We start from the raw sequence: 12,723 nt of genomic DNA, 5'->3' as shown, positions 1-12,723 counted from the left end.
AAGGTAGCTTAAGTTATTACAGCAAAACCTATTTTTGTCCAGGATATTTCTTTGTCATTTGCTGCTTTTCTCTTCATCTGTCTGCTCGCTGTCACAGTATCACCACAACTCAGCTGTCACTCTGATAGCGACACTCAATGATTGGCTGTGCTGCACTCTGTCATTGACATACATATGCATGATTGAACAAGACTCAACGACTGGACAAGCCAAGCAGACTGGTAATCATCCAGCACGCTGCTGAAAGCTATAAACCCCGCTCCCAACTCTGCGAAACAGAGAGTAGCTGCGTCTCAAGAGCGTGTGATTAGTGTCCTTTGTGGAACTATTTCAGGCCAATTCACACTTTACATGTGAGGGTCGGCCTTGCTCCGTGGGATGTAAATGACGTCATCCGTCAATATCCGCGAGGGTTGCATTCAGCATAAAGTTTGTGGTCGCGTGGACTGTACACATAGCGCGTACGCCCCACTGCGCATGTTCCAGTTTGGTTCCACTCTCCAGTCCACTTGGTGGCGTCTGCACCTCTGGTTTGGGTTTGCTGGTTTGAAGAAGATAACAAAATGGATGCTGGTTGCGCGAGGAGATCCGCCGTTACGAAATACGAAAACAGCCAAATGGCATTGAAAGTTCTACAAACAACGTTATGGTGCAGTGGAACAGGAAATGCGCATGCGTGGAAACAGTGTGTGCGTTGATGTCTGCGGAAAGAAGGAAAGTTTAATATTTGTCCCAAATTTGCAATGTACAAAGTACAAAATGATCATTACCTTTACCCTGTGGAGACACAACATTGTTTTGTTAATTGCTGTTAACCAAACATCCTAGCCGGTTGGCTCATATTCACAAATCTGTCATGATGGAGGGTTTTGTTGCCACAGTGACTGTAGTGGCAATGTTGCTTGACTTCTGCTAGTGTCGCTCAAAGCAAAGTGCTCCGAGGCAAAAAGGACACATATGTAATAGCCCAGTCATTATTTCTGCCAGGAGAAACATGCAATTGTTCGCCTATGTGCGTACGTGTGTGCGTCCACGAGTGAGTGATTGAGTGACTGTCCCCTGCATCCAGATAAACAGCTATTCCCGTGCCTTTTTATTGGGCCAACCTCACGTTTACACGCATATTGTCGAAAAATAGACTTGAAGCCTAAATGAACGCTTCAAGTCGTGGGTTTACGCCCTGGAGACGGAGCTGAGACGCGCGCCCGCACAGAGCCGATGCAGACATCTGCATAGATTAAAATGAGAGAGTATCTATTGTGCGAGACTTGCGAATGAAAAACACGTCTGATACACTTAGAAGGGGGGGGGGGGTAGCCAATTTCTAGTTCAGAAATATACCTAACCAGCCACATGATGTGATAATGAGACAGCTTTACCGTGCATTTTAGTGCCACTAGCTTGTGAAATGACACTGATACCAAAGACTCATCGTGTATGTCGTGAAAGGACCGTAAAGATTTCTCTACATTTGTAGAGCTTCTACATTATATCAAACGCCTTCCCCCATGAGGGATACATATGAGCCACTCACACACCGACGGGAATCACATTATAAATGTTCTCTATCACCTGCTGAACTACATATGGATACACTTTCGATGATTTATAGGTTTGGTAGAACCATTAGTTAAGTTTGGCCGGTGCAGTGCAATACCGCCACAGGGAGTGCAATATATTTGAATCATTTGGCTTTGTGCTGTCATGATGAATGAATGTAGTTGGTGGCTAATAGTGCTGCCCCAAACAGCGGGGACTCGGCTTGTGTTCCTGTGTTTGTTTGTGCATGGGTACTCTATGTGTGCGCGCTTCTATGTGCGTTTTCTCCATGTGTGTGCATGCACGCCGCATGGCATCTATCAACACTCAACAGAATGCTGTGAAGGCGTGACGAGTAGCGGGTGCAGATGCAACTATAAATACAAGCAAATGGCATGAGCACCCACTAGACATCCATTAAGTCTATAAAAGTAAAATGTAGGTATTTAACATCTGTGAATAGCTCAGATATGCTTTTCTTCCTGGCCTCTCTCAGCATCTTTAAATTAAATGAGCTCACTCACCTGCCCACTCTCCACAAATCTCCCCCTTTATCATATGCATGCTCCATATGGTGCCGCTTGTTTGGAAGAGTTATTTTTAGGCCCTCTGATTCCTGAACCTGAGAAACACTGCTGTCATTCACATCGTCTTTGTCTTTTTTTATCTTCGACTTCCCTCTGGTTCGCTTGCTTGCTTTCATACGTTTTCGTGTTGAGAAGCATTATAAAAGATGAGATCCTCAACTGTCTTTATTGTTCAGGTGAGGGAGACCTCATTAAACTACACAAGCTTTGCATTCCTTCTCTATCTGCAGTTTGTTAATCACATATCTTTACCTTTACTTCTCTCACTTTGTCCATTCCACATTGTGAATCCAAAGAGATTAATGGACAGAGACACCTTATTGACTAGCCACTGCTGCTTACAATATCAACCATAAAACAGGCCATAAAACAGCACTTAGCAGACTTAAACAACAATAATGTGGGAGCATGCTGGTCCATTTAACTCTGACATACCTTGGCACTCTGTAGGCCAACAAGCTATGTGACTGGGCTCCAGTTCTCACCTGCTCTCTTTCCTTCAACCGTCCCTCGGCCTCGACAGGGATGCAATCAGAAGCAAGGAGCAGTTCAGTCCTTTTGAAGTGAAGCCAATGATCAAATCATAATTACTGTGCATGAGGTGGTGACGCCGTTGAAGAGTGTTGGCATTTTACGGTTTCACAGCACGAGCTGCGCCGACATACATGGCTCGAATTAGAACACCCAAATGTAGATCAGTAGTCCAAGCCCTGAAGATCAGCTTGTGCATTAGAATTTGGGACCTATGAACATTTTTACAATTCCCAGAATGACCAAAATATTAAAAAAAAAAAATGTTTATGAAGTTGGTGATGAGGTGAACTGAGGTAAAAATAACGGATTGATCTCTCTCAATCACAAATCCCTCCCCCCTCCACTCCACACACACACACACACACACACACACACACACACACACACACACACACACACACACACACACACACACACACACACACACACACACACACACACACACACCAACACACACAAGACAGCTTGACCATAGTCATAAAAATACCCTAAATAATTTGGTGAATTCATTGTATATACTAATTACACTATTGGCTCTGTGCGACCTCATTTATTTGTAGTGTGCTAGCATGAGATAAGACACGAGGCCAGTATTGATGCTGATCCAATACAGACAGAAACACACACACACACACACACACACACACACATGCACTTGTAAGCAGTCTCTCACTTTGCTGATGCCTCTGCACCAGAAGAATAGCACAACAACGTGCTATATTCTGAAATATTTCCCTTCTGCTGCATTTCTCAGAGATCTCAGCATTGTCACTGTTCTCTCCCATTTCCCCTTCATTCACTAGAAGAATAGTCAGGCAACCTTATGAGGCAATATTGCCTGCAGTGGTGCCGGGGAATGGCAAATGAGACAAAATCTATAACGTTCTGCAGTAGGGTGTGAAAAAAAGGCACATATTCCCGGGCGGAAGTGTTGCTGGTCACAGCTGTTGGCAGGCTTGTTCATGTGTGAGTTTGCGGTTCAGTCAGAAAATAAGTGGTTTCAGCAAGTCAACAGAGATATTCTTTAAATGTGAGAGAAAAAAAGCTTGAACTTGTTTCCTGATCCTTGAAGGATAAATATTTGCATTTGTGCTTTTCTTCCAACAATGATAATAATAATACTTTAATTTTATATAGCGCTTTCCTAAATACCCAAAGACGTGTAATTTAAAATAAATATGCAGCCATTGACCCATACTGAAAATATCAGACGCTGGTTCAGAGCATTGTTCAGATTGCTGCATATCAAGGCGTGTACAAACTGATGCAAATAGAAAAATAGTTTATGTCAAACTTATCATTTATAGATCCTGATTGTAGCATTTGGTATGGCTCATATTGTCTGATTTTGTCCAAGTCGATTGAAAAATGCCTGAGATGAGTTTATGATACACATAATAGGGTTGTAAAACAAATACAAGAGCAGAGGATGCGCTATGAACAGATAGGGGAAGAATTCATGCAGTTATTTTGACCAAATCATCCAATATTGAAGCCTGGCTGAAGCAAGACTTGTCAGTAGTTTTTTCCATAGACATTTAGAACTAAATAACAACTTAACACTCATCAGGGACTCCTCTCATTACACACACAACCTCCAATGTTTCAAGAAAGGTCATGCAAAATGACCAGTGTTGAAAACTCTTGTTCTATTTCCACTATTTCCACCCGGACCAATAACAGTCACACATCTCAGTTCAGACTCATGCAGATATTTTGACATAAAGAGAAGTAGATAGCAGGATTGTTTTACACCCCTATGCCATCTGTATATGTATAGTATAATATGAATATTCACCATATTGCAGATGGTGACACCACATTTAGTTTCACAGAGTTATTGCAACACTGCACACATTTTGTCAGCCGGGATTTTGAGACAGAAGGATGAGCACATTCAATCAATAATCAAATATATTGCTTCACTATTAATAACCACTGGGTGCCTGAACATGATTGTAAACACCTTTTGAGTGTGGAGCGAGTCGAGACACTATTTAGAAACAGCCAATAGCAGGAAGCGAAAACACCAGGGTGCTTATCAGGGTCTTTGGAGAGACACAGGAAATTGAGTTTGTCCAGTCTAATTATGGGCAGAGTCACGCAGCTCTACAGACGTACCATTTCCCTCCCATTAGCAGAGATGTGTTATTCATGAGGGCAAATCTAGTGTGAACTATGCCTCACTGAAATTCTACACAGTCACTTCTCAGTCTGTCAGGGGACCCGAGCCATTGTGTGTCATTCATTTACTTATCTATTTCCATTTCTGCACCCCCAAAGAAAAAAAGCGGAACTTGGTGATGCTGGGGTCATGGGGTCAAACGTGCACGTGAAGAGCTGTCAAGACTGTATATAAAAAGCCCTTTTGGTTTGTGGACTACAGTTTTGAAGCCTCGAGTTAGGCATTTTGGCTGTCGACAACCAGGAGTGACACGAAAGGGTTACCACAACGCTACCACAACGCCGTGGTAGCGTCCTGTCAATCACAAGGCCGCCGGCCCTAAAACATACTCTGCTTTACGGTCTATTTTACCGTAAATGGGACCATAACCATGACTTACTAAATGAACATCAAGATTTCTTGAAGCAGACTTGAAACTAGGGATTGAGACCATAAACTCATGTTAACAATGTTTACTTTCTCATATACCTCTATACAATCGGACTTCTTCTTGTAACCAGAGGAGTCACCCCCCTGCTGGCCATTTGAAAGAATGTATGTTTAAGGCACATCCGCGTTGGCTTCACAGTAACCAGAGTGGAGGAGGAGGAGGGGGGTGAGGGGTTGTGGGCAGTGGAAGGAAAGCAGCATGGGGAGAGAGTCAGAGATGAAAGACGTGTGACAAGAGTGTAAATACAGCTGATGGGATAGCTGCTCCTTTCCTTTCCAAAAGCACATTATCATTATCACATTCGCTTTCAGAGCTTCTCCTTTATTCTGCCAAATTCCAATAGGCTCTATTGGCAGATATATGCTCTGTTGCGTCCAAAGCTATTTATATAATACAATCTGAGCTGAATAGCTCATTGTGTGAGCGCACAATACATTTATGACAGACATTAATTTCTTGCATTTTCATTTAAGGACAGCATTCTCACACAATACTTATGTTGTGCTTCTGTGCTGAAAACCAGTCTCCGTGTTCAAAGCCCTTTAAACAAGTGCCATTCCGGCTTTCATGTTCGTCACACTGACGCGTATCTGCTTCATTCATTCCCAAACATGACGCATGTGTTACTGTGAATGCTTGAAAATGTGTGTCGTGGTGTGTCCACAGAGAGCTTCTACATTTATACGTGCACCGATGCACATTTGTGTGAATGCATGTGTGAATTTATGTTAACGTCTAGATTTAAAGTAGTGTTTGGATGTGCAAATACATGGGGTGCTGAGATCAGAGATCAGTGAGCTGGCAGGTGTTAAATTCTCCATCGAGAGAGCACGTTACGCCAGCTTTAAAAGAGAGCACGCATGACCTCTGTGTGGCTGAACACGAGAAAAATCCCCCCATCATTCAATATGCATGCAGAAGAGAGTGTATGAGATACTTTCAGCATCTAAAGAGCATCCACATGATAAATTCATGTCTTCTAAAGTCTCATCAGAAACCTAGTTAAAAGATTTCGTTCTTGAGGGAAGGAATAGAGGTAGCTATAACACCTTGTATCTGCCATGTCTTTAATGGTCTTCTCTGCAAATTGGGGTATTTGGCGAAGCAGTGAAAACATCCATTTTAGAGGAACAGATTAAGCGGGGTAAAGAATCTATTACTTTGTCCTGACAAGCTGAGGAGAGTGAGAGAGGAGAGGAGGCGCATCCTTGTGTCCAACCTGATTAGCAGATCACTGATTCAAATTGTCTCACTATCGAGGCAGCATTTGCATTCTCATCGCCTCGCTTTCCCCGCGTATCACACGTATTCCTTGTCCGTCTCTCAGCTGCTCGGATCATCTTCCCGTGAGAGGTCTGCTGCCTAATTCTATTGACATGCATGAAGTAAACTGTTAATGGCAATAGTTTAAGACCTCAGAAGATATTTACTGAAAGTGAGAGGATCAGCTTAATGGATGATGGAATCCCTTCCGTGAGTTCCTGCTCAGGCAGGTGATTAAAACGAGTATGATTTGATCTTGGAACAAATATCAAAGCAAAAGACGGATTAGATGTGTTGTCTTTTGTGTGTTCTTTATGGAAATGGTTCTTCTGTGTGGGTCAATATTCTAATAATATGTGAAATACAGTAACAAATACCTGCATCTCAAGTACCTGTTGGCTGCTGCTTAATGCAAATGTTCCTCAAACAGCGGGAGGAAAATTGACTGTGTCTTGTCTTGCTTATTTACCTGATACATAAAGCAAACCTTTATTTCCCAAGAGTAATGCAAAACACTTTCACCTATTTATTCAGTCAGTGGGTGCCACGCTTGATACATCTTTATGGAGCTGGCTAGTAGAGAGAAAGATTAAGATAAAATGCAGCTGCAGAGCGACAAAGAAAAAAAGTGAAACATCGGTGTGACAAATCTGGAAATAGCCAGTAACAAAGTTAAGGATCCATGTACTGATGCAGGGCATGACGTTACAATTAAAAGTCAAAATAAAGGCTTCATGTAGTGCTGTCATGGGGTGTCTTGATCTCCAGCTCAAAATATCCCCACAGTACACATGAGCACGCGCTCAGTTTCAACCTTTTGCCCGTATTCAGCCGTGAAGAATCACTCCATTTTGTGGGCACATTTCTGGTTTAGGAGGATGCTTGCATTTCCATTGTTGCCCAGTGGCAGGGCTTAACAAATTGGATTAGATCCGTGCCCGAGAGAGCACACTCCTGTTCAGGTGACACGCAGCTCCATGCTCCAGCTCTGCAACTAGACACAGAGAATTACTGTTAAAGGTCAGTGGAGTCAGACGCTGAATGTCACAGCTTAGCCACAGTTTGGCGAGAAAATACATTAGATAAACACGCCCGTCTCTCGGCGGAGAGTTATTCTGCGGCTCCTGAATTTTTAGCATAAAAGACCCACAATTACAGGGAGAGTTAAAAGGCAACAGAGGCATATCGATTAGAAGCAGTGAATCAGGCTGCTGCTATGCTGTGAAGAATAAATTGAATAGAAGACAGCCAGAGGTTGTCAGATGGAACTTTCATGATGTGCTGTGAGTTGTGCTCATTTTAGATGAGACTGTGGATAAGTCACATCTCCAGTCTCAGGGATCTGGGGAATCATGTCACCGATCAGAAAGCGCCTCGGAGCAGCTTACTACAAGTTGAAATAAGCATTCCACGCCCCATTTAACAACACAAAGAGACTGATCACAGCCTCCGCTCACTGCAAAGCAGTGCCGATGGAATCAGCGAAGGGATTGGACTCTTAATAGCACATCTCCCTGGTGGCGGAATATTGAAAAGGGTCATTCTGAAATAGCTGCATTGGCGTCAAATCAGACAAGAGTGTTGCGACTGGGATCCAATCAGCTTCACAGAGATATCGTGTGATTCACTGGAGCAGGAGTTATTGTTTGCTTTCTTCAATAGACTCCTTTTTGTGTGGGCCAAAATAGACTCATTAGATTCAGCAAGTATGACAGAGAGGGGTCCATGTGTAGCACTGTGGCACAAGTTGAGCCACTCAGAGAGAGAGACAATATCACTGTGTAAAAGCTAAATACAAAATAAACTTATGCTGAGCAACACAGAATCACGATTTACATTTATTTGCAAAATGGTGACTCATTCCCCTTTGAATTCTCCTCAGTGTTTACTGATGTGTGACCTGTGTTGTATGACTTCAATACATACAATATATTTCAATTTTCAGCCGTCGTTTGGTCTGTCCACCACTTTGGTCCTGACTGAGATATATTCAACAAGACTGATTGTCATGAAATTGTGTTCATTCACGGGCATGAGGAACCGTTGTTTTTTTTGGTTGCATCATTTAGACAGATTAGTATCAAAAAGTCTCTAAAAGGATAAATAATTGAATGATCCCCTGACTTTTCATTTAGCCCTACTGGCAGGCTTTCCTTTATTTTTTACATTCATCTGTAAACACAATGGCACTCCCGTCAACCTCAGCTGTACTGTGTGTTTAGGGCATGCTAAACTAAGATGGTTAAGACCGTCTGCTAAACATCAGCATGTTAGGATTGCCACTGTGAGCATGTGAGCATGCTGATGTTAGCTTTTGGGGAAAGTACAGCCTCACAGAGCACCTAGAGGCTGTCAACTCTTCGTGTTATTGATATATATTTCTACTCTTCAAGTTTTGATCAAGACAAGGAGGCATTAACTATCTCTTTTGTGTGTGCACTCTCTGCAGGCTGTGGGCTGGAGTTCCTGCTGGTTCTCTGTGGGCTGGAGTTTTCCTGGTCCTGCCCCCGGCACTGTATCTGCTACACTGCACCCAGCACCGTCTCCTGCCAAGCCCATAACTTCCTGTCGGTCCCCGAAGGCATCCCTCCCGACAGTGAGCGCATCTTCTTACAGAACAATAAGATCCATCGCTTACTCCGGGGACACTTCAGCTCCAATACGGTCACTCTCTGGATCTACTCCAATAACATCACTTACATTGAGCCGTCCACCTTCCACGGCTTCACGCTGCTCGAGGAGTTGGACCTCGGAGACAATCGCCACCTGCGCTCCTTGGCGGAAGACACCTTCCACGGGCTGAATCGGCTCAATGCGCTTCACCTGTACCGTTGTGGGCTCAGTTCACTCCCTAATAACATCTTCCAAGGCCTCAGAAACCTGCAGTATCTCTACCTGCAGGTACGCTAGACTGTTTCTACCACCAAGACTGTATTAGGGCTGTCACTCTTCCACAAGAACACATTTGAACTTACACAACCTATACGTAGACAAATTCTCAACTATGTTGTAAAATGAATGTGTTGTTGATTCACAGTGCCTCCCCTGCCTTACTTGAGTGACAAGCTGGCAATTGCATTTTACATCAGCGTCAGCAAACAAACCGCACTTCTATCCACAATTTTTCCATCTGTGGTGTCAAATCCAAATTACTTCTGCGCATTTACTTCGCAGATGGTTTGGTGTCATGATTATCTATTCAGCACTCCTTGCTATTTTTCTCCATTTTGTGAAAATAACCACAATAGTCTACATTTCTGAAGGCATGCAATTGGTCAGATGGAAGCTTCCCCTGGAGTACAAGGCAGAGCCTGTAGTGCTTATTCACTAAGAACTCTGAATTTGAACAGATGATCACAAATTGATACTATTTGCATAGTATGCTGATTCATAAAACACATTCATTGCATGTTGACACAAGTTATTGGGACAGTAATTCTTTGTACAATGTGTAGTCTAATGATTGTACCCTCTCTGTATCTCCTCAGGAAAATCATCTGAAGTTCCTGCAGGATGACACATTTATGGACCTCCACAACCTGAGCCACCTGTTCCTGCATGGCAATCGTCTGTGGAGCCTTAACCAGAACACCTTCAGAGGCCTTCGAGCCTTGGACCGACTGCTTCTGCACCAAAACCAGATCGAGTGGGTTGACCGCCTGGCCTTCCACGACCTGAAACGTCTCGACACCCTCTACCTGTTCAACAACACCCTGATACAGCTCTCCGGGGAGTGCCTGGACACACTGCCCGCATTGGAATACCTGCGCCTCAACGACAACCCCTGGTCATGTGACTGCAAGGCCCTGTCGCTGTGGGAATGGTTGAAGCGTTTTCGAGGCTCCACGTCTTCAGTGGGTTGCCATGCGCCGGCTGATATGGTTGGGAAAGACCTGAAGGAGCTGGGCAAGGAGGACTTCCCCAACTGTTCACCCACCGTACCTAATTCTGAGTCCAGAGCCCAGACAAACAATTTATCTGGCACGGTGAATCCGTCCATTAATCGTGGTGTGGTGGTGGGTTCTGGAGGGCAGACCCACATTGTGCACCCCTCAAGGCCTGGCCGCTCTCGGAACTGCACAAAGCCGCGCAACCGGGGCAAGGGGAAGGGTGACAATGAGGTTCACCAGTCAAAGGAGGTCATGGCAGACAAGGAGGATTCCTCCCCGGATTTCACAGACGGGGGCAAACATGACCACACATCCCCAGACGGCACCGTCACACGGAGGAAGCACAAGTGTACTCCCCGGACCACTGTTCGCCCCCCTAGTGGGGTTCAGCAAGCCAACAACAGGGCAACCTTATCCCAGTCATTACTACATGTCTGTGCCCTCTTTGCGGCCTTGATAACGACAAATATTGACTTCATTCTCCGTTGACCCTCAGAGGGTTTGGAAAATGGAAGAAAAAAAAAAAACGGCCCTCAGACCCTCTCCTGCTCCTGCACTACAAGGCCTGTGTGTCTTTTATGTATGTGTGTGTGAGTGTGATTATATGTGTAAATGTAGTGTAGGGAGCTTTACTGTTCAGACTGAAACAGGCATCAAAAGCATCAAACATCTACAACAGAAAGACTCACAGTACAAAAATCGAAAGGGACTGAGAGACAGAGAATGACAAAAGATTAATGCACACCAAGCTTGCACTGCCACTTGTGCCAGTATGATTTCATCTGCATATGTCTTGGTACCTAATGTCTTTTTTAACATCTGTTTTTCCCTCAACTGGAGCTCAGATGAAAATAGAGAAAAGAAGGAGTAGATGACGGAGCACATGAGGGAAACTTGTTTGCTCTGAGACCGATAAGCTATAGGTGTTGAAGTGCTCCATCCAGCTTTAACTTTCAGTTCACAGTTTGTAAATTGTTATCAAGTACTTATGATAAGTCAATGACCCTGTCAGGCCTCCGGCGCCAGTCCGTTTTGCTCTCATCCTTTCTGCCAAATGTATTTTATCCAGACAATTGGGTGTAAGTGTTTCTCATAAACAAAGAGGTAAAGTGTAAGCATGGCAATAAATAGTCGTTCAGTATCAGACAATGGAATGTGCCATTAACACAGCAAAATGGAAATCTATAGCCACAGATGTTTTAAGGCTATCAATAGAGCAACCATTAGCTCATACGCTACATGGAGCCATAACAAATTGTAACAACTACTCTCTGCACAATGCTGACCTTTTTATAGGTACTGTACCAACCTTTCTAACAGCATTTCTCATTGGTATTACATTTCTACGCACAGCTCTGCATCCATCTTCATTTAAACAACTTCTCTCCCTCTGCGCAATCGAATATTAAGCTGTCAATTGTTTCAAGATGACGAGGACTTGCCGCGCGCTATTTTCATTTGCTTGGAAAACAATGTGTGTGCCTCTGGGAGATAAAGCTGTGAATATTGACGAAGTCTGTCTATATCTTGTGTCAGATGTTGTTCATTTGATTTTTCTAAGACACAAAGTGGACCTAGAGACGGATCCCTGCAGCAGGGCCGACAGGAGCTTTTAGAGGTGGAGGGTCAAAGGGGTGATTTCTCAGTTTCCCGGTGAGGTTGCGCTGAACTGAACTGATCCCTCCTCATTGAGAACGTGAGGAACACATTTTTTTCTTAATCACTCAACGTCAAAGGAATACAGGACTCGAGAAAAAAAATGTGCGCGTAACATCAATGACTTGATAAAACATAGAAAGGAGAACGAAAGGAGCATGGTGAAACGAGGATCGTGCAGAGAAAATGATGCCACTTAAGTAACTGATGTGATTGTCCATGGATGTGGGGATCCAAGACAATCGCCTCTGAAGTATCAAGAGTTTGCAGTACAATGCAGATCAACGGATGGACAATTGCGGGACGTCTTGCTGTACTTCTGGAGCTTTTGTGCCTCCCTTAAATCTACCGATAAGATGGTGTTTGTATCAATGTGAACTATACCAGTACCAATGGAGACAAGAGGACTTCTTGCAGTGCTGATATTAATCATTTACTGTATTACTATGAGAAAAAACAATATCAGTGACGTTGATGATGATAACAGGGTTTTCTGCTCCTCCTGTCAGGGGGAGTCTTTCGATTTTTGATTTTCTGGTGATTCGTTTATTTACGTATTTTCCATGTTATATTTTTAGAGCCTTTTATTTGTTAATGCACAATTCCTCACCTCCCTATTTCGTGTTCTACTGTATGCCG

General features: G+C 43.7%; 1 protein-coding gene across 1 annotated transcript in view; it reads left to right on the top strand.

Moving 5' to 3' along the window:
• Positions 1–10,917, top strand: part of rtn4rl1b (reticulon 4 receptor-like 1b) — a gene marked incomplete at both ends in the record, with an annotated part of 103,412 nt that extends 92,495 nt beyond the window's left edge. The window contains 2 exons of the mRNA XM_079166421.1: positions 8,988–9,439; positions 10,027–10,917. Of these exons, the coding sequence (XP_079022547.1) occupies positions 8,988–9,439; positions 10,027–10,917 (1,343 nt within the window). The remainder of the gene's footprint in view (positions 1–8,987; positions 9,440–10,026) is intronic.
• Between the last annotated feature and the right edge of the window lie 1,806 nt (positions 10,918–12,723).

The sequence above is a fragment of the Pholis gunnellus genome (assembly GCF_910591455.1).
Source record: "Pholis gunnellus genome assembly, chromosome: 9".
Taxonomy (NCBI): Eukaryota; Metazoa; Chordata; class Actinopteri; order Perciformes; family Pholidae; genus Pholis; species Pholis gunnellus.
This window is presented reverse-complemented; position numbering and strand designations above follow the sequence as displayed.